Source organism: Rhinopithecus roxellana, chromosome 5, assembly GCF_007565055.1.
Source record: "Rhinopithecus roxellana isolate Shanxi Qingling chromosome 5, ASM756505v1, whole genome shotgun sequence".
Classification (NCBI taxonomy): Eukaryota; Metazoa; Chordata; class Mammalia; order Primates; family Cercopithecidae; genus Rhinopithecus; species Rhinopithecus roxellana.
Genome location: NC_044553.1, coordinates 74,076,599 through 74,100,327, shown reverse-complemented (window position 1 = coordinate 74,100,327; position 23,729 = coordinate 74,076,599). Strand labels below are relative to the sequence as shown.

The following is a 23,729-nucleotide window of genomic DNA, read 5'->3' as shown; positions in this document are numbered from 1 at the left end:
GAGAAGGGGAAGAACTTAGAGGGTTTGAGATAATAGCCTGTACTGGATTGCACTGGTTGAGTTGACAGTTAGAGGAAGCTGTTCCTTTAGTAAAATGAATGTATGGCTTTAGGAAATTACAACTACTGGTTGGGGCAGTCTACTCCTGCTCTTTAGTGTTCCACAGAATGTTGATCAACTATGGCATAAAAGTTTTGTATTGGGAGGGCAAGACTCTCAGTTTATACTGGAATCTCCGTCCAACTCTTCCCAAACTAACTTATCCCAGTTAACAGAATTCCAGTCTGAGAAGAGCTAGGAAGGACAAAGATACTTTTCCAAAGTGGAGAGTTGCCTCTGGTTTGACAAATCTCCACAGGGCATCACGAGGCAAACATCAAAGGTAATAGTTTGGGGGGAACTCGACCTAGTTACATTAATAACAAGAGGACTAGCAATAGATGGGAAAAAGAAAGAGATGCAACATAAGAGGATCAAACCTGTTTTAGCTTTAGCTTATTTGGAGTTAGCCCTAGAATAGCTGTCCATGATTCTAGAGGAGGTGGTGCTCTTTTGACCTGGGTGTGATGAGTCCATTCTATTTCTGCTGTTTTAACTGTGTTCTCAATGGTTAGAAGCACTAGGCAGGGTCCTTCCTAAGCTGGTTCGAGTTTTCCTCCCCTCCAACTTTTGACGAGGCTGTGGTCCCTAGGCTGATGTTGGTGTACTGGAAACTCTCGGAGTGGTGCCTGTGCTAAAAGACCTTTAGTTCTGAGGCAAGAGAAAGTGGAAGATAAATCAAGTACATAATTTCTGAGAAACTGATGTTTTGTTTCGAACTTGGGAATGTCAGCAGTGGAGTGCGAATAGAGCAACTTATACAACATTTCATAAGGGGATAAGCCGACATCTCTCTGAGGAGTAGTTCGGATTCTCAACAGGGCAATGGGAAGGCATCTAGTCCATGGCAACCGAGTCTCTAAGACTAAAATTTGCTTAAGTGACTTCTTAGAGTTTGGTTCATTTTTTTTTCCCCACTCTTCCTGATGAAGGTGGGTGCCAGGGAGTATGATTTCCCATGTTATATCCAGTACCTGGGCTAATTTCTTAATGACATGTGCAGTGAAATGCGTCCCATTATCTGAATCAATGTTTCCTATTAATCCAAACCTGGGTGTAATATTTTCAACTAATGTTTTGACTACATTATTAGCAGTTGCACTTGAAAGGAAATAGCTTCTATCCAATGAGTAAGGTGATCTACTATTACTAGTAAATACTTTAGACAACCAAATGGGGGCATCTTGGTGTAGTCAGCTTGGATACTTTGGAACAGTCTTTTTTTTTTTTTTTTTTTTTTTTTTGAGACGGAGTCTCGCTCTGTCGCCCAGGCTGGAGTGCAGTGGCCGGATCTCAGCTCACTGCAAGCTCCGCCTCCCGGGTTTACGCCATTCTCCTGCCTCAGCCTCCCGGGTAGCTGGGACTACAGGCGCCGCCACGTCGCCCGGCTAGTTTTTTTGTATTTTTTAGTAGAGACGGGGTTTCACCGTGTAGACCAGGATGGTCTCGATCTCCTGACCTCGTGATCCGCCCGTCTCGGCCTCCCAAAGTGCTGGGATTACAGGCTTGAGCCACCGCGCCCGGCCGGAACAGTCTTAATTCTGGATACCTTCCCCTAAGAGGTGGTTTTCTGAGGGTCTGCTTATTAGTCTTCCTACATACTAGGCAACTATCTGTAACCTGTCATGCCAAAGCATCAATTCCTACACACCCATAAACCCAAAGGACTGTATTACACATAGCTTGAGGCCCTCAGTGAGTCCCTTGATGCAGATGAGAGAGGTCTTCTCTCATGAGGGGATTGGATAACATTTTTCTTTGGTCTGGTAACACCCATTTCCCTTCTGAATTTTCTTTGGCCCCTAATTTTATGAATTTCTCTTTTTCAGTGGGAAAGAAGATGAGAACTGCAGTTGGGGGAAGAAGGCAAGGGGTTAAGTGAACAACAGGCATTTCAGAGGAAACGACAGCTTGTTTGGCTATTTGATGTGCAAGGTTGTTTCCCTGGCTTTCAAAAGAGATATCTCTTCGATGTCCTGGGACATGGACAACAGCTATTTCTTCTGGCAACTGGAGGTTATCTAATACTTGAGTGATTAATTCCTTGTGGACCAGGTCTTGGCCTTTGAAGACCTCATTCAGTCTAATTTTTTTTGTTTCAAAGGTGTAAGCTACCCAGAAGGCATGTTTGGAATCAGTATAAATAGTCCTTTCTTAGCTCTGCAGGTGCTTTAAGGCTTGATTTAATGCAAACAATTCACATGTTTAGGCAGACCAATTACTGGGTGGTATTCCTGACTCTACTTCTGCAAGGAGTTCCCCATCGACTACTGAGTACTCATTATGTCTTTTTCCTTCAATTACCCAGGAAGAGCCATCTATAAATAAGTGCTGCCCCATTTGAAAGGGGTCTCTCTTAAATCGTGTCTGACTTTAAAATTAAGTCAATAAAATCTAAACACTCATGCTCAGGTCTCTTTAAATTTGGATTCTCAGTCAGGAAACCCTGCTGGGTTAAGTGAATTACCAGTGGTTAGTGTTAAATTATCTCTAACAGGATATCTTCGTATTTTAAAATTCTTGAGTCAATAAGCCACCTTTCTGCCTTCTGAGTAAGGATATTTTTGACTTGGTGAGGTGTACTGACAATGAGGTTCCTTCTAAAAGTTAATTTTCTGGTTTTTTTTTTCTGTTAATAGGGCTGTTGCTGCTACAGACTGAATACATTTAGGCCACCCTCAGATTACAGGGTCAAGAATTTTTGACAAAAAGGCTATGGGCTGCTGGTGGCCCCATGTTTTTGAGTAAGTAGTCCTAAGGCTACTCTTTTGTTTACATTGACAGAGATGAAAAGGCAGTTCTAGGGGAAGGTAAAGCTAGGATGGGGACAGTTAACTAGTAACAACAGGGTGGGTGGTTTGGACTATCTAATTAATAGCTCTGAGGTCTTACACTAACTGGTATGACCTGTCTGGCTTCTTTACAGGCAGTATTGGAGTGTTATATAGGGAGACATAGAGGGTTCAAGAAGCTCATCACAGAGAAGACCTTCAATTATAGGTTTTCAATTTACTCTGGCTGTTAAAGGAATAGGGTGTTGCTTTCTCTTTACTATTACCCTAGGGTTTTTAAAATTTAACATGAATCAGAGGAATCTGTAACCTTCCTTGATTCCTGTCTTTTGACCATACCTTGGGATGAATGTGTTCTCTGTCTGAGGTGGAGAGCAAGTTTAGGAAGGGGAGGAATTTTCCGATTGATTTGGAGGCCTAAGCCTAATTTTAGCATTAAATCTCTTAATAGATTTGTCCCTGCATCCGAAATTAATAAATTTGATGCTAGCTGATCAGTTTTTATATTTCACTTCTGTCTCCTCTAAGAGTTTTGCTCTAAACCCTTCTCCTTTTACCCTTGAGATAAAAAGTTCTTCTTATGAACAAGTTACACTAGATGGAAGATAACAAACTGAGGAGCGAGCTGCTCCTGAGTTGATTAAAAAGGTAATAAGCTCAAGTTTAGGTCCCACTTCTAAATTTATCAAGGGCTCTTGGTAGGACTCAAAAAAAGATACAGTCCCTGACTTCCCTCGTCTTCCTCAGAAGCTCTAAGTGGATGACTTTTTCTTTCTTTTCTCATTTGGGACATTTTCTTTTAAAGTGACCTAACTTTCCACATTTGAAACATTCGTTCTGTCCTTTTTTCTTTTCTACCTTTGAGCCTCCTGGCTTTACTCTTTCGTACCCTTCATATTGCCTGGAGAGTGGGGGTCTAGGTTCCTTACAGGTTCTGCCCCCTGGGTACTTTGTTGTATGGTGGAAAGCAGAATTTTTGCCTTCTTTTTTCTTCATCTCTTCTTACATATACTTTTTGGGGTTCTCTTAGAAGCTCTTCTAAAGATCTACCTTCCCAGTTCTCTATCTTTTGTAATTTCTTGTTAATATCTGGCCAACTATTAGTTACAAAATGAAGCTTTGACATCCTTCATCGGGGGGGGGGGCAGTGTCTTCTAATTCTAGACCTACATATTTTCTCATTTGCTCTTTGAGTCTTTTTAGGAATTGTATAGGTCTTTCATCTTTTCCTTGTTATTGAAACCTTTTATAATGTTTTGGATGCGGGGTTTAGACTCTCGAATTCTTTTTATCATTTCTCTAAGGTCTTTTCATTACTCTTCTAATATTTCAACGTTAGGCCTATGGGACTATCAGGGGGAGTATTATTGTTGCTAGCTTTATCCTTTTTATCCCTTACCTTACTTGGGGTATTTCCCATCTTGATGGTTTTGGGGTAAGGCTCAATCTCCCCTACTGGAGATTTCTCAACTTTTGAGGTGAAGCTCAATTTCCCCTACTGGAAATTTCTTGCCTTCCCTACTACTGGAGGTTTGTGTGAGGCTCAATCCCCACTACTGGAGATTTCTCGCCTTCCTTTCCTAGAGGCTCAACACCCCTGCTAGAGGCTTCTCGCATTCTTCTACTTTTACTTCGTCCTTCTCTGGCTGCTTCCCTAATGGGAACGTTAGATCCCTCTTGGGATTGGTGGGTTGGTATAAACCCCCAACCCAGACTCCTTTACAAGAGGGCTGCCCTAAGCTGTATGAGGTGACTACAAAACCACAAATCCGGACTCAACACTCGCTTTGCACTCAATTGTGCGTCTCATTCACGCACTTTCAACCTCCAAGATACCCCAACTACCAAGGAAATGCTTTGTCGCTCTTGTGATGTTTCTTACCTTGGTCTATGCACAGGGTTACCTGGTATGTGATGATTTTTCTTTTTCCCCCAAGTTGTTGGTCTGTTTCTTCCTGCGTTGCTGAGAGTCTGGGTTTATTCATCACACTGGGTGTGCCTCGATTCCTTACCCGAGGCCGCCGCAAGAGGCTGAGCGGCATGCCTCCTCATGAGAGAGGACCAGAGACCCTTCCCCAGAGGAGAATGGGAATCCCGGACGGGCCCCCAAATTTGTTAGAAACAAATGCTCGATGCCGCAGAGAAGAATCAGCACTCTGGCAAAAAGCTTTCTCAGCAAAGCAATTTACTTCTGCAGAAGGGTGCACCTGAAGTGGTCGCAAAATCACACTGGACAAGGGAGGGGAAGGGGTACTTATCCCTAACGCAGCTAGTCCCTACTGCTGTGTCGTTCCCCTATTGGCTAGGGTTGGACAACACAGTCTAAACTAATTCCGATAGGCTATTTTAAAGAGAGCAGGGGTATGAGCTGGAGTGGCAGGGTGAGCAGTTTCAGCGGGAAGGATGGTTACAGAGCAGGTGACTAAAATGACTAAGGACAGAGCAGGTGACTAAGGATGACTAACGACTCTAAATATGTGAGTATAAAGGCTAGAAGGGGGTTGTTTACTGAAACTAGGGGCAAGGAGGCATAAAGAATGAGGAAGTTAAACTTTAAAATGGAGAACAAAATATAAGGAAGCTGAATATACTGACATACTGGTTCTTTGAAGAGGAACTCAGAATTCATTGTACTTAATAATTGAGGCATATTTAAGTTCATTAATACTTATGTAAATTTTGTGATTGATATCAACAAATCTAAAATTCAACAGGTAAGTTTTTCAGATTAATGTTTTCTCTGTTCTAATTCTGTAGTCTGAATCAACATACAACAACATCATATGCAGTTATTTTTGGCAAAGCAACATATCTGATATAGTTTTGTTGTGTCCCCACCCAAATCTCATCTTGAATTGTAGTTCCCATAATTCCCACGTGTTGTGGGAGGGACTCAGTGGGAGATAACTGAATCACGGGGGTGGTTTCCCCAATACTGTTCTTGTGGTAATGAATAAGTCTCACGAGATCTGATGGCTTTATAAGGGGAAACCCCTTTCACTTGGTTCTCATTCTCTCATCTGCTGCCATGTAAGTAAAATATGCCTTTCGCTTTCTGACGTGATTGTGAGGCCTCTCTAGCCACGTGGAACTGTGAGTCCATTAAATCTCTTTTTCTTTAGAGATTACCCAGTCTTGGGTATGTCTTTATCAGCAGCATGAAAATGGACTAATATAATATCCAGCTCCCTATTTTCCACACACTAGTCGCAAATTATACTGTAACTTATAGGATGCTTAACAAGTGAGTTACATTTTAATCTCTTTTCTTATTGCTGTTGCTGCTGTTGTTTTAGAGATAGGATCTGGCTCTGTCACCCAGGCTGAAGTGCAGTGGTATGAACACAGCTCACTGCAGCCTTAACACCCTGGGATCAAGTGATCCTCATACCTCAGCCTCCCCAGTAGCTAAGGACCACACGTGCATGCCACCACACCTGGCTAGTTAAAAAAAAAAATATTTTTTTGGTATAGATGGAGTCTCACTATGTTGTCCAGGCTGGGCTTGAACTCCTGGGTTCAAGTGATCCTCCTGTCTCAGTCTCCGAAAGTGCTGGGATTATAGGTATGAGCCACCAAGCCTGGCCTGAATGTGGTTTAAAAGAAACGATACCAGTGCTAATGAACCTTACAATAGTGAACACAAAGCACCTCTGAAATTCCTCTTTAACTAAAATATTTAAATTATATCATATTGAAACAGTATACTGACTAAAAACTTTTTTTTTTTTTTTTTTTTTTGATACGGAGTTTTGCTCTTGGTGCCCAGGCTAGAATGTAATGGCAATGGCACGATCTAGCTCACTGCTGCCTCCACCTCCCAGGTTCAAGTGATTCTCCTCTCTCAGCCTCCCAAGTGGCTGGGATTACAGGCACCCACCACCATGCTCAGCTAATTTTTGTCTTTTTAGTAGACACAGGGTTTCACCAAGTTGGCCAGGCTGGTCTCAAACTCCTGACCTCAGGTGATCCACCCACCTCGGCCTCCCAAAGTGCTGGGATTACAGGCATAAGCCACCATGCCCAGCCTGACTAAAAACTTTTTAGAGCATATAGAAATACAATGGTTAAGACCTAACAAACAAGCAAAAAAAAGAAAGACATTGGTTATACTTCACCAATTCAACTTAATTCTGGGAGATTAAGCAGAATTATTATCCTCCCACTGTTTAAACAATTCAACCAGAGGTATCTAGAGACCTGACAGTTTAAATTGTCTTATCTGTTTTCTAGAAACCATAGACTTACCTCCTTCATGTTCTTATTAGTGAAATTAGAGATCTTTTTTCTAGGAAGATCAACGAAATGATCCTCAATCTTATCACAAAAGTTCCGTTTTTTAACATTGTGGGTTTCCGATGCCATAATCTCTTAAGTACCTAGACAATAAAATAAAATAGAAAATTAAAAAAGCAAAAACAGTCTGGTCATTTTTAACACATACACAAACATACAACAGTAGCACAATGCTATATAAAAAAGGCAGAGGACATAATTTTAATTCACAATTTTTTTAAAACCTTAAACATAGAGGAAGCACAAGGCAAGGCATTCCAGGAAATTAAGGCTCTTTCTGTCCTCACTCTTTTTTTTTTTTTTTTTTTTTTTATTTTTTTGAGATGCAGTTTTGTTCTTGTTGTCCAGGCTGGAGTGCAATGGCTTGATCTTGGCTCACTGCAACCTCCGCCTCCTGGGTTCAAGCGATTCTCCTGCTTCAGCCTCCCAAGAAGCAGGGATTACAGGCTTGTGCCACCATGCCCGACTAATTTTATATATTTTTAGTAGAGATGGGGTTTTACCATGTTGGTCAGGCTGATCTCATACTCCTGACCTCAGGTGATCCATCCACCTCTGCCTCCCTAAGTGCTGGGATTACAGGTGTGGGCCACTGTGACCAGGCTGTCCTCATTCTTTAGTTGGAACCATTTACAGTAATATGTATGTATGTATTATTATTATTATTATTATTATTATTGTTATTTTTGCCAAAGCAACACATCAATCTCCCCATTTTCTATCTCACTAGCCATTTATTAAATGCACAGGTTATGAAATAAGGTATCTTATGAAATAAGGTAAGATAGTGGTATCTATGACATCCAAATGTACAGAAACCTAAAACTGTGCAACTAAATCACTGGGTCAAATACAACTCTAAGCAATGAGAGGAACCAAAATTGGACTACATACAACTGACTTGTCCTATGGCTAATCCTTAAATTCTCCTTTCATTTTTGCAGACAGCTCTCCAAAGTTCTCTTCTACCTTTGGGAAAAAAAAAAAAAAATCCATGCCCTTCTATTTTACTAATTACATCTAAAGAGGGTGTAAAGAGAGGGTGGTGATGGAAACAAATGCTATGACTTAATTATGTAACAGAGGAAATTTGTGATTTTCTCACTTGCACTTTGGTTTCACATTGGAAATTTATTTCAGGTCATGCCCTGAACTTAAGTTCCTCCCTTATTCTTTCTTTAAACATCTACTAAGCATTTAATATAAGCCAGGCCCTGGTGTTAATGTAGACGATGCTCAGAGATCCTGTTTTAAAGAATCATTTAGAAAATTTTTTGAATATAGATTTTTGTGGGTCCTAACTTAAGAGACTGTAACTCAGCGTGTCTCTCTCTGCAGTGGAGCCCAAAGCAATTATATTTTTCAAAAGCTCCACAAGTATTTCTGAGGCATATTCTCAATTCTCCAAAAATATGAACATACACATGAAATTTTACAAATAATTTCAGCATTTTCTAATATTTCTTACAGCTAATTCATGGATGACCCTTCCACCTCCATCCCAGGTTAAGAAACCTCTAGAGTGAGATTTTTTGAAAACTAAATAAATAACTGCAATAATACAATAAGTACTCTGACAGAAAGACACTCAGACAAATCAGCAAAGTTTAACCAAGAACGGTCTTAAACGACAAACAGCACACTGAGAAAATAGCATGTGCAGAACTGAAAGGCATGATGCAACACTGTTTGGCAGTCTCTTAAGCAGATACTTGTGGCTGGAGCTTATGCAGCTAAACGAGGCTAGAGATAAAAGTTAGATCATAAAGGGTCTTGTCCACAATGCTACAATGTAAGATTTTTTTCTTTTTCAAAAAAGGGGACTTTTAGTTAAAAAGATAATGGATTGAACACATGCAATTACCTCTACCCTTCCTTGAAACCTGATATAAATGACAATAAAAGGTTTGTAAAGACATAAAACCCATGAGGACAAAGACAGAAGTTCAGGTGATGGTAACAACATTTTGGAAACTGCAAAGCTAAAAGTGGTAACTGGATCAGGTGTGGTGGCTCATGCCTGTAATCCCAGTAAGTTCGGAGGCTGAGACGAGCAGATCACCTGAGGTCAGGAGTTCAAGACTAGCCTGGCAAACATGGTGAAACCCTGTTGCTACAAAAATACAAAAATTAGCAGGGCGTGGTGGCGGGCACCTGTAATCCCAGCTACCTGGGAGGTGAGGCAAGAGAAACACCTGAACCCGGGAGGCTGAGGTTGCAGTGAGCCAAGATCATGCCACTGCACTCCAGCCTGGGTGACAGAGCAAGACTCCACCTCAAAACATAAATAAATAAATAAATAAAAGTGGTAACTGACTCAGCAGATGTGAGACAGCCAGATCCTAAACTGGCAATGAGGAAAGTTAAATGAAGAATCCCCCAAAAGTTCAGGAACTGGCAATACCAAGGACATCAAGAAGTAGAGACGGTGATGAGTCTGTTCCAAGATGGCCTAATAGGAACAGCTCTGGTCTGTAGCTCCCAGGGTGATCAATGCAGAAGATGGGTGATTTCTGCATTTCCAACTGAGGTACCTAGTTCATCTCACTGGAACTGGTTGGACAGTGGGTGCAGCCCACAGAAGGTGAGCCAAAGCAGGGCGGAGCGTCACCACACCAGGGAAGCACAAGGGGTTGGGGGATTTCCCTTTCCTAGCTAAGGGAAGCCATGACACATGGTACCTGGAAAAATGGGACACTCCTGCCCAAATACTGCGCTTTTCCAACAGTCTTAGCAAACGGCAGAACAGGAGATTCTATCCTGCGCCTGGCTTGGCGGATCCCATGCCCACGAGCCTTGCTTACTGTCAGTGCAGCAGTCTGAGATAGACCTGTGAAGCAGCAGCCTGGCGGTGGGAGAGGCATCTGCCATTGCTGAGGCTTGAGTAGGTAAACAAAGTGGCCCGGGTAGCTCAAACTGGGCAGAGCCCACTGCAGCTCTGCAAGGCTTGCTAACCTCTACAGACTCCACCTCTGGGGGCAGGGCATAGCTGAACAAAAGGCAGCAGAAACTTCTGTAGACTTAAACTTCCCAGTCTGATAGCTCTGAAGAGAGCACTGGTTCTCCGAGCACGACGTTTGAGATCTGAGAACAGACAGACTGCCTCCTCAAGTGGGTCCCCGATCCCTGTGTAGCCTAACCGGGAGACACCTCCTCGTAGGGGCCGATAGACACCTCATACAGGCAGGTATCCCTCTGGGACGAAGCTTCCAGAGGAAGGATCAGGCAGCAATATTTGCTGTTCTGCAGCCGCCGCTGGTGATACCCAGGCAAACAGCGTGTGGAGTGGACCTCCAGCAAACTCCAACAGACCTGCAGCTGAGGGGCCTGTCAGAAGGAAAACTAACAAACAGAGAGGAATAGCATCATCATCAACAAAAAGGCCATCCACACCAAAACCCCACCTGTAAGTCACCAACATCAAAGACTAAAGGTAGATAAAACCACAAAGACGGGGAGAAACCAGAGCAGAAAGGCTGAAAATTCCAAAAACCAGAACACCTCTTCTCCACAAAAGGAACACAACTCCTCACCAGCAAGGGAACAAAACTCGATGGAGAATGAGTTTGACAGGTTGACAGAAGTAGGCTTCAGAAGGTCGGTAATAAACTTTCCCAAGTAAAGGAGCATGTTCTCAACCACCGCAAGGAAGCCAAAAACCTTGAAAAAAGGTTAGACAAATGGTTAACTAGAATAACCAGTGTAGAGAAGAGCTTAAATTACATGATGGAGCTGAAAATCACAGTAAGAGAACTTCGTGAAGCATACACAAGTTTCAACAGCTGATTCAATCAAGCAGAAGGAAGGATATCAGTGATTGAAGATCAAATTAATGAAATAAAGCAAGACAAGATTAGAGAAAAAAAGAGTGAAAAGAAACGAACAAAGCCTCCAAGAAATATGGGACTACGTGAAAAGACCAAATCTACGTTTGATTGGTATACCTGAAAGTGACAGGGAGAATGAAACCAAGTTAGAAAACACTCTTCAGGATATTATTCAGAAGAACTTCCCCAACCTAGCAAGGCAGGCCAACATTCAAATTCAGGAAATACAGAGAACACCACAAAGATAATCCTCAAGAAGAGCAACCCCAAGACACTTAATTGTCAGATTCACCAAGGTTGAAATGAAGGGAAAAATGTTAAGGGCAGCCACAAAGAAAGGTCAGGTTACCCACAAAGGAAAGCCCATCAGACTAACAGCACATCTCTTGGCAGAAACCCTATAAGCCAGAAGAGAGTGGGGGCCAACATTCAACATTCTGAAAGAAAAGAATTTTCAACCCAGAATTTCATATCCAGCCAAACTAAGCTTCGTAAGTGAAGGAGAAATAAAATCCTTTACAGACAAGCAAATAAATGCTCAGAGATTTTGTCACCACGAAGCCTGCCTTACAAGAGCTCCTGAAGGAAGCACTAAACATGGATAGGAACAACCAGTACCAGCCACTGCAAAGACATGCCAAAATGCAAAGACCATCGATGCTAGGAAGAAACTGCATCCATTATCAGGTGAAATAACCAGCTAGCATCATAATGACAGGATCAAATTCATACATAACAGTATTAACCTTAAATGTAAATGGGCTAAATGCCCCAATTAAAAGATACAGACTGGCAAATTGGATAAAGAGTCAAGACCTATTGTTGTGCTGTATTCAGGAGACCCATCTTATGTGCAAAGACACACATAGGCTCAAAATAAAGGGATGGAAGAAGATCTACCAAATAAATGGGGGGGAAAAAAAAGCAGGGTTTGCAATCCTGTTACTGATAAAACAGACTTTAAACCAACAAAGATCAAAAGAGACAAAGAAGGCCATTATATAATGGTAAAGGAATCAATTCAGCAAGAAGAGCTAACTATCCCAAATATATATGCACCCAATACAGGAGCACCCAGATTCACAAAGCAAGTCCTTGGAGACCTACAAAGAGACTTAGACTCCCACCCAATAACAATGGGAGAGTTTAACACCCACTGTCAATATTAGACAGATTAATGAGACAGAAGGTTAACAAGGATATGCAGGATTTGAACTCAGCTCTGCACCAAGCTGACGGAATAGACATCTACAGAACTCTCCTCCCCAATCCAACAGAATATACATTCTTCTCAGCATCATATCACACTTATTCTAAAACTGACCACATAAGTGGAAGTAAAGCATTCCTCAGCAAATGTAAAAAGAACAGAAATCACAACAAACTGCCTATCAGACCACAGTGCAACCAAATTAGAACTCAGGATTAAGAAGTTCACTCAAAACCATACAACTACATGGAAACTGAACAACCTGCTCCTGAATGACTACTGGGTAAGTAATGAAATGAAGGCAGAAATAAAGATGTTCTTTGAAACCAATGAGAACAAAGACACAACATACCAGAATCTCTGGGACACATTTAAAGCAGTGTGTAGAGGGAAATTTATAGCACGAACTGTCCATAAGAGAAAGCAGGAAAGATCTAAAATCAACACCCTAACACCACAATCAAAAGAACTAGAGAAGCAAGAGTAAACAAATTCAAAAGCTAGCAGAAGGCAAGAACTAAGATCAGAGCAGAACTGAAGGAGATAGAGACACAAAAAAATCCTTCAAAAAAACAAACAAACAAACAAAAAAACCACCCATGAATCCAGGAGCTGGTTTTTTGAAAAGATCAACAAAATTGATAGACCACTAGCAAGACTAATAAAGAAGAAAAGAGAGAAGAATCAACTAGATGCAAGAAAAAATGACAAAGGGGATATCACCACCGATCCCACAGAAATACAAACTGCCATCAGAGAATACTATAAACACCTCTATGTAAATAAACTAGAAAATCTAGAAGAAATGGATAAATTCCTGGACACATACACCCTCGCAAGACTAAACCAGGAAGAAGCTGAATTGCTGAATAGACCAATAACAGGCTCTGAAATTGAGGCAATAATTAATAACCTACCAACCAAAAAATGTCCAGGACCAGACAGATTCACAGTCAAATTCTACCAGAAGTACAAAGAGGAGCTGGTACCATTCCTTCTGAAACTATTCCAATCAAGAGAAAAAGAGGGAATCCTCCCTAACTCATTTTATGAGGCCAGCATCATCATCAAAGCCTGGCAGAGACACAACAAAAAAAGAGATTTTTAGACCAATATCCCTGATGAAGATCAATGCGAAAATCCTCAATAAAATACTAGCAAACCGAATCCAGCAGCACATCAAAAAGCTTATCCACCATGATTAAGTCGGCTTCATCCCTGGGATGCAAGATTGGTTCAACATAGGCAAATCAATAAACACAATCCATCACATAAACAGAAACAATGACAAAAACCACATGATTATCTCAATAGATGCAGAAAAGGCCGTCGACAAAATTCAACAGGCCTTCATGCTAAAAAGTTTCAATAAACTAGGTATTGATGGAACATATCTCAAAATAGTAAGACCTATTTATGACTATCTCACAGCCAATATCATACCGAATGGGCAAAAACTGGAAGCATTCCCTTTGAAAACTGACACAAGACAGAGATGCCCTCTCTCACCACTCCTATTCAACATAGTGTTGGAAGTTCTGGCCAGGGCAATCAGGCAAGAGAAAGAAATAAAGGGTATTCAATTAGGAAAAGAGGAAGTCAAGTTGTCCCTGTTTGCAAATGACATGATTGTATATTTAGAAAACCCCGTCGCCTCAGCCCAAAATCTCCTTAAGCTAATAAGCAACTTCAGCAAAGTCTCAGGGTACAAAATCAACATGCAAAAATCACAAGCATTCCTATATACCAACAACAGACAAAGCTGAATCATGAGTGAACTCCCATTCACAAGTGCTACAAAGAGAATAAAATACCTAGGAATCCAACTTACAAGGGATGTGAAGGACCTCTTCAAGGAGAACTACAAACCACTGCTCAACGAAATAAAAGAGGACACAAACAAATGGAAGAACATTCCATGCTCATGAATAGGAAGAATCAATATCGTGAAAATGGCCATACTGCCCAAGGTAATTTATAGATTCAATGTCATCCCCATCAAGCTACCAATGACTTTATTCACAGAATTGGAAAAAAACTATTTTAAAGTTCATATGGAACCAAAAAAGAGCCTGCATTGCCAAGACAATCCTAAGCAAAAAAACAAAGCTGGCATCAGACTACCTGGATGGCATCACACTACCTGACTTCAAACTACACTACAAGGCTACAGTAACCAAAACAGCATGGTACTGGTACCAAAACAGAGATACAGACCAATGGAACAGAACAGAGTCCTCAGAAATAATACCACACATCTACAGCCATCTGATCTTTGACAAACCTGAGAGAAACAAGAAATGGGGAAAGGATTCCCTATTTAATAAATGGTGCTGGGAAAACTGGCTAGCCATAAGTAGAAAGCTGAAACTGGATCCCTTCCTTACACCTTATACAAAAATTAATTCAAGATGGATTAAAGACTTAGATGTAAAAGCATAAAAACCCTAGAAGAAAACCTAGGCAATACCATTCAGGACATAGGCATGGGCAAGGACTTCATGACTAAAACACCAAAAGTAATGGCAACGAAAGCCAAAATAGACAAATGGGATCTAATCAAACTAAAGAGCTTGTGCACAGCAAAATAAACTACCATGAGAGTGAACAGGCAACCTACAGAATGGGAGAAAATTTTTGCTATCTACCCATCTAGCAAAGGGCGAATATCCAGAATCTACAAAGAACTTAAACAAATTGTCAAGAAAAAAACAAACAACCCAATCAAAACGTGGGCAAAGGAAATGAACAGACACTTTTCAAAAGAAGATATTTATGCAGCCAACAGAGCCATGAAAAAAAGCTCATTATCACTGGTCATCAGAGAAATGCAAATCAAAACCACTATGAGACCATCTCACACCAGTTAGAACGGTGATCATTAAAAAGTCAGGAAACAACAGATGCTGGAGAGGATGTGGAGAAAGAAGAATGCTTTTACGTTGCTGGTGGGAGTCTAAATTAGTTCAACCATTGTGGAAGACAGTGTGGCGATTCCTCAAGGATCTATAACTAGAAATACCATTTGACCCAGTGATCCCAATACTGGGTATATACCCAAAGGATTATAAATCATGCTACTGTAAAGACACATGCACATGTATGTTTATTACAGCACTATTCACAATAGCAAAAACTTGGAACCAACCCAAACATCCATCAATGATAGACTGGATTAAGAAAATGTGGCACATATACACCATGGAATACTATACAGCCATAAAAAAGGATGAGTTCATGTCCTTTGCAGGGACATGAATGAAGCTGAAAATGATCATTCTCAGCAAACTATCGCGAGGACAGAAAACCAAACACCGCATGGTGTCACCCACTGGTGGAAATTGAACAATGAGAACACTTGGACACAGGGCGGGGAACATCACACACCTCCGCCTGTTGTGGGGTGGGGGTTGGGGAGGGATAGCATTAGGAGAAATACCTAATGTAAATGACAAGTTGATGGGTGCAGCAAACCAACATGGCACATGTATACCTATGTAACAAACCTGCATGTTGTGTACATGTACCCTGGAACTTAAAGTATAATAATAAAAAATAAATAAATAAATAAAAGAAGTAGAGATAAAGGTAACCCTAGGAACAAGTAGATAGATTGAATAGCCATTTAAAACACAGTTGGCTCACTAGATCCTCTTCCTCATTCCAGTGAAAAAACAAGTTTTATTGTCTAGAAAACATAAAACAGAGTCCCTGGGAGGAACATTTTTTTTTTTTTCTTTTTTTGAGATGGAATCTTACTCTATTGCCCAGGCTGAAGTCCAGTGACACGATCTCAGCTCACTGCAACCTCTGCCTCCCAGGCTCAAGCGATTCTCCTGCCTCAGCCTCCTGAGTACCTGGGATTATGGGCTCCTGTCACCATGCCTGGCTAATTTCTGTATTTTTAGTGGAGATGGGGTTTCACCATATTGGCCAGGCTGGTCTCAAACTCCTGACCTCAAGTGATCCACCCACCTTGGCCTACCCAAGTGCTGGGATGACAGGTGTGAGCCACTGCAGCCAGCCTAGGAACATATTCTAAAAAGGGGGATCAAGTGAAAGTTTACATACTAAATGTTGAGATTGCTAACCTTCTTTCTACTCCTTGCCTCACAGAGGCTTTCAACCAGGCTTATATACTCCAGGGAAGAGTGCAGAGGATACTTTCTTAGGAACTGTGACCAGTCTTACAGGAAAACACACACACACACACACACACACACACACACACACACACACACACACCCCTCTAAAATACTAACATCAATGGTGGTCTGTTTCCAAAGAACTATATGTCAACTAAGGTGGTGGTTACCTAATTATGAAAACTAATAGAGCTATACACTAAAAAGGGTGAATTTTTATTGTATGTAAATTGTACTCTGATAAATCTAACTTTTAAAAAATCTTTGAAAGAATAAACTGCATCTATAAAACAAAAATGAGACCAAAAAACCCTAACAAAAATACTCTTAAAAATTAAAAATAGGCTGGGCGTGGTGGCTCACGCCTGTAATCCCAGCACTTTGGGAGGCCGAGGCGGGCAGATCACAAGGTCAGGAAATTGAGACCATCCTGGCTAACACAGTGAAACCCTGTCTCTACCAAAAATACAAAAAACTAGCCAGGCACGGTGGCGGGCGCCTGTAGTCCCAGCTACTTGGGAGGCTGAGGCAGGAGAATGGCATGAACCCAGGAGGCAGAGCTTGCAGTGAGCCAAGATCACACCACTGCACTCCAGCCTGGGCGACAGAGCAAGACTCCGTCTCAAAAAAAAAAAAAAAAATTAAAAATGGAACATAATAAAGATAGCAACAAACTCAAGAGAAGTTGGAAGAGAAACCTGAAGGTATCTCCCAGAACATAGGAAGAAAAACAAAAAAAATCAGAAGACTGGCTTATAGGGACCAACATCCAAATAAAGAGAATTTTAGAAAGAGTACAAGAGAGTAAAGGAGAAATCAAGCAAAGAGGTAATTTAAGAAAACTATACAAGGTTGAAGGACATCAATTTCTAGATGGAAAGGGTATCACAGTGGATGAAAATAGACCTACGAGGTAGATTACTGCTAAATTTCAGAGTAGTAGGGAAGCTAGATAAGGTGAAAATATACAAACAAATAAAAATAAATCCTAAAATCCAAATTTGGTCATGTAAAAATGACAGAGAGTAAAGATTTCAAAATTCTTAGGCAACCTTAAATTTTATATCTAGCCAAAGTATCAAGTGTGAGGGTAGGAGAAAGGTATCTTCAGATATGCAGAGTTCCCCAAAATTTCTTCACAGTAAGCAGTAAGAGAAGGATAAACCAAAAAATAGAAAGATAAGAAATGGAAATCCAATAGGATATATGGAAGGGATTTCCCAGGATGATTATGAAAGAACGTCCCAAGATGAAGGCTGTGCACCAGAAGCAGAGGAAAACCAGTACACATCAGAGCACATTAGAAGGGTAAGGAAAGAAGTAGCCACAAAAATGAAATAAATTTATAATACCTGGTGTTCATTAGAGAGGAGATGGAGACAATTGGGGAAGAGTTAGAAGGAATGGCACATTTTTCAACTAATATAAGAAAAGAAGTATCAACCCAGAATCCTATTTGAAGAAAAAATATCCTTCAGGAATGAAGAGAAAATTATGACAATCTCAGATGAAAGAAAATTAAGAGAATTTTTTACCAGCAGATCTACCCTAAAAGAATGACTACAGGAAGTTCTCTCTAGCCAAACAAAACAAACGAACAAACAAACAAACAAAATGATGAAAGAAGGAATCTAGGAACACCAGGGAGACAGAAAATGGTGAGCAAAAATACAGGAAATGCAATAGACTTTCATTCTTGAGTTTTCCAAATTATGTTTAATTGTTGAAGTAAAAACTATAACACTATCTGATGTTGTTCAAAATATAGGTAACTAATTAAGAAACTAATTGAGACTTTTATAGGATAAGTGGTGGAGGTTAAAGGGACATAAAAAGAGGTAAGATTTCTACATTTCACTCAAACTGGTAAAATGACCACATCAGTAGACTGTGATATGTATGTATAATGTAATAACTAGAGCTATCACTGAAAAAGCTGTATCAAGAATTATACTCAAAAACACTACAGGGAAATCAAAACGGAATGAGAAACGTGTTTATATAACCTGGAGAAAGGGAAATAAAACAACAAACCAATAAATAAAACCAGGGGAACCAAAGAACAGAGAGAACAGAAAACAAAAAATAAAATGACAGCCTTAAGCTCTGACATACCAATAACTGCATTATATGTAAATGGTCTAAAAGTCATTTAGTTAATTAAAAGCCAGTGATTATCAGAGTAAATTCAGAAACATGATCTAACTGTATGTTGTCCACAAGAAACTCACTTCAAAAATAATGATATAGGCATGTAGAAAGTAAAAAGAAGGGGAAAAAAAAGTATCATGCAAATATTAACTTCTTTTTTTCTTAATTCGCTTTGTCGCCCAGGCTGGAGCGCAGTGGTGCGATCTCGGCTTACTGCAACCTCTGCCTCCCGCATTCAAGCGATTCTCCTGTCTCAATGGGACTATAGGTGCCCGCCATCACACCCAGCTAATTTTCCTATTTTTAGTCAAGATGGGGTTTCACCATGTTAGCTAGGCTGGTCTTGAACTCCTGACCCCAAGTGATCCACCCACCTCGGCCTCCCAAAGTGCTGGGATTACAGGTGTGAGCCACTTCGCCTGGCCACAAATATTAACTTTTAAAAAGCAGGCCAGGTGTGGTGACTTATGTCTCTAATCCCAGCATTTTGGTAGGCTGACAAGGCAGGAGGATTGCTTGAGTGCAGGAGTTCAAGACCAGCCAGGGCAACATACTAAGATTCTATTATAATAAAAATAATACAAATATAAAATAAGCAACACACACACACACACACACATCACACACACACATGCATATATAATATATATGTACATACAGGTTGAGTATCCCTTACCTGAAATCCTGAAATGCTTGGAACCAGAAGTGTTTTGGATTTTTGATTTTTTCAGATTTTGACACATGTCCATTATATACTTAGTGGTTATATACCTCAAATCCCAAATCCCAAATGCTTCACTAAGTATTGCCTTTGAGTGCTCAAAAAAATTTCAGTGCTCAAAAAGCCTCAGAGTTGGTACCATTTCAGATTTGGATTTTTAGATTTGGAATACTCAACCTGTATGTGTTTTTAAAGAATCTATAAAATTATTTTTTCCTCTAGATGATAATGTACAATCACGGATAGTCTACCCTCTTTCATATGGGAGACATTTTTACTTCTTCATAGGCTAAAATAGTTTTCTAAAACTTTTTAAGAATGAAGGACTTGACACCATTGGTCAATACAAAATGCAAGTCAAAACTACTTGCAAACCTGTTGCACAGACAATGAGATAATACTTCATAACCATTAATGGCTATATTAAAAAAGACAGACAATAATAATGTTGAGACAAGATGTGGAAGAACTGGATCCCTCAGGCATTACTACAGGAATGTAAGAATACATTCAAACTTTGGAAAATAACATGGCAGTTTCTTAAAATATTAAATACAGATTTATCATATGACCCAGCAACTCCTACATAAAAATGCAAAAGAAACAAAAACATATGTCCCAACAAAGATATGTATGCAAATGTTGTAACATTATTCACAATAGCCAAAAAGCAAAAAAACAACCAGAATGTCCATCAACTGCTGAATGAATAAAAGAAATGTGGTATATTTGTATGGAATATTATTCAGCAACAAAAAGGAATGAAGGGCCAGGCGCAGTGGCTCATGCCTGTAATCCCAGCACTTTGGGAGGCCCAGGCGGGTGGATCACAAGGTCAGGAGTTAGAGACCATCCTGATGAACACGGTGAAACCCTGTCTCTACTAAAAATACAAAAAAAATTAGCCAGGTGTGGTGCCGGGCACCTGTAGTCCCAGCTACTCGGGAGGCTGAGGCAGGAGAATGGTATGAACCCAGGAGGCGGAGCTTGCAGTGAGCCGAGATAGGGCCACTGCACTCCAGCCTGGGTGACAGAGCAAGACTCCATCTCAAAAAAAAAAAGGAATGAAGTGGCCAGGCATGGTGGCTCATGCCTCACTTTGGGAGGCAGAGGTGGGCAGGTCAGTTGAGGTCAGGAGTTCGAAACCAGTCTGGCCAACGTGGTGAAACCCCGTCTCAACTAAAAATAGAAAAAACATAAGCTGGGCATGGTGGCAGGCACCTGTAATCCCAGCTACTTGGGAGGCTGAGGCAGGATAATCACTTGAACCTGGGAGGCTGCAGCAGTGAGCCCAGATCGTGCCACTGCACTCCAGCCTGGGTGAGAAGAGTGAAACTTTGTCTCAAAAAAAAAAAAAAAAAAAAAAAAGAAGTACCATTACATATACCATATGTTTGAATACTGTGTTAAGTGAAAGAAGCCAAACATAAAAGACCACATATTACATGATTCAATTTAAATGAAAATGTCTATAAAAATAAAATTTATAGAGATAGAAAGTAGATTTGTGGTTGTCTTAGACTAGGATGGGAGTGGGAATAATTGTATATATAGGCACAAGGTTTCTTTTTGGGATGGAAATGTTCTAAAATTATACTGGGGTTGCCAACGGCACATTTCTGTGTACACTTACAATATACGTACAATCAGTAAATCGTACATTTTGGTATGTACATTTAAAACAGGTGAATTTTATGGTATATAAATTATATTTCAATGAAGCTTGAAAAAGAGTGAAGGAAATCATAACTGTAATGGTGGTCTTATTGCAAAGGATTTATACACTACAAATTCCATTTTGTTTCATGTCTCATGTGTTTGATAGCACCTTTGTTGGGGCAACAATATAGGATTACCCCTTTTCCACCAAGAGCATTTGACAATGCAACTGAAACTAGTTTAAAGCAACGGTTCAGGCCTCTATGTGCTTTTAAAGTGCTATTTGATAATACACAAAAAAGTGAAGAATCTCAAATGGTATTAGGAGTTGAAGACATTGATTATAGAAACTGGAAATGATAGCCTTTTAATGAAAAAAAAGGAAAAGAAATAAGGTATTAAGAGAATAAAAGATTGAGAAGGGGCCAATACACTAACTATATATAACTACCCTGAACACTGGATATAGTCCATATTTTCTTAAAGACAATACAGTGTTTGCTAATACCCCTTAGGGTATTGTCTTGAGAACGTAGAAAAACTGAAGCATGTAGTAGGAATTGGAGGGATAAATTGTAGTAGCTATCACCTACCAGAAAAATGAAAAGGGATCTTTTTATATAATCTACTACAATGGCTGCCAAAAGATTAAACAGCTCTAGGCCGGGAGCGGTGGCTCATGCCTGTAATCCTAGCACTTTGGGCGGCCGAGGCGGGTGGATCATTTGAGGTCAAGAGTTTGAGACCAGCCTGACCAACATGGTGAAATCCCCTCTCTACTGAAAATATAAAATTAGCTGAGCATGGTGGCACACTCCTGTAATCCCAGCTACTTGGGAGGCTGAGGCAGGAGAATCACTTGAATCCGGGAGGCAGAGGTTGCAGTGAGCCACTGTACTCCAGGCCGGGTGACAACAGCGAAACTGTCTCAAAAAAAAAAAAAAGATTTAAACAGCTCGAAGTGTTCACATACTCCATATCTACTTAAAATAATGAGAAAAACTCATCATACAGGAATGGAACGCATCTAGACTTTTGTTTGTAACACCTTAAGTTACAGCTCAAGATCAAGTTAAGCTTTCTTTTTCCATGAATATACTACAATATATTTATCATTTACATTGTATTTAACTCTGTAATTTCACGAGGCAATTTCATTCCTCCTCTTGAAAAATCGAAGCATGGTTGTATACAAAGACACTTTCTCCTCCAGTTACTACTACACAGTCATTCCCACTATGGCAAAGGGTATGTGTAGTTATCTCTCAAGAATCTTGAAGTTGAAAACAGTTTATAACCACTATAATACAACATAAATAAGAAATAAAAGGGTTTTGGAACATAAAAGCTTTATCCTATTTTTTTTTTAACCCAGAGATGTCAAGTAACTAACCCAAAGACAGTTAATAGCAGATCACAGGACGAAGAATCCATGCCATTCAACCACATTTCTATTTTCATTAATTGAATTCAATTTGTTCTCAACTAGACTCAACATTTTCAATCCTGAATAACCAAACTTTAAACAGCAGATTCAAGCCAAATAAGATGACAGTACTAATTTTTCTGAGGAGATAACAACAGGTGGACAGGTGAACATAAGCTATAAGCTATCCACCACCCTTCCTTCATCTAACACGGGTAACCTTTTCCTCTCTTTTCTAAGGCCCACCAAGAGATTCATGGGGCCTTATCACAAGTTTTCCCATGAGGCAGCTACCATGTAAACAATGGAAGACAAGAGTGAACATGAACTTTTTTCTTCAAGAATTTCAGTGGGCCGGGCATGGTAGCTCACGTCTGTAATCCCAGCATTTTGGGAGGCCAGGGCGGGCGGATCATGAGGACAGGAGATCGAGACCATCCTGGCTAACACAGTGAAACCCGTCTCTACTAAAAATACAAAAATTAGCTGGGCGTGGTGGTGGGTGCCTGTAGTCCCAGCTACTCGGGAGGCTGAGGCAGGAGAATGGCCTGAACCCGGGAGGCGGAGCTTGCAGTGAGCCGAGATCGCGCCACTGTACTCCAGCCTGGACGACAGAGCGAGACTTTGTCTCAAAAAAAAAAAAAAAAAAAAAAAAGGATTTCAGTGAAGGAGAGAGGAAGAGAAGGTAAACATTAGATTTTTCTGGGATAATCTTTAGGGCCTATATGTACTGATTCCTTCCTCCTAAATTCAGTGGCCAGACTCTCAATATGTGCAGCATTTCACTAACCGTATTATCTGTAGTTCCTACGTTTCATAACGCAATACAGATCAGGTTAAAAAAAGAAGGTGATAAGAACGGATCTAAGAAAGCCAAGGCTGATCTCAGTGGGACTGGTGCTTACAATGGAATATTAAAAACACTGTTTTCAAAGGCTGTTTTGTGAAGTGGAGGAAAGTCTGAAAATAACGGTTGTCTTAACTCATTTTGTGCTACTACAACAGAATAGCTGAGACTGGGTAATTTGTAAAGAACAGAGGTTTATTTTGTATAGTCTGGAGGCTAGGAAGTCCAAGACTGAGGGCCCACATCTAGCAAGGGCCTTTTTGCTTTACCATCCCATGGTGGAAGGTAGAAGGACAAGTGGGCAAAACAGAAAGCAAAAGGGCCAAAGTTACTTTTATAACAAACCCATTTTCACAATAATTAACCTGCTCCATTCATGACAGAGCCCTCATGACCCAGTCACCTCTTAAAGGTCCCACCTCTCAACACTGTCGCATGGGGATTGAGTTTCCAACACATGAACTCTGGAGTGCACACTGAAACCACAGCAGTGGTATTTTTTTGGTTTGTTTTTTAAGAGAGAAAGTCTCATATGTTGCCCAGGCTGACCTCGAAC

The 23,729-nt window shown here is 40.5% G+C and overlaps 1 protein-coding gene across 2 annotated transcripts in view; it reads right to left on the bottom strand.

Moving 5' to 3' along the window:
* KATNBL1 (katanin regulatory subunit B1 like 1) overlaps window positions 1–23,729 on the bottom strand; it is a 69,181-nt gene that overhangs the window by 15,048 nt on the left and 30,404 nt on the right. For both annotated transcript variants that reach the window (XM_010386317.2, XM_030930390.1), the window contains exon 2: window positions 7,140–7,270. In XM_010386317.2, coding sequence (XP_010384619.1) covers window positions 7,140–7,256 — 117 coding nt within the window. In that variant the 5' untranslated portion in view covers window positions 7,257–7,270. The remainder of the gene's footprint in view (window positions 1–7,139; window positions 7,271–23,729) is intronic.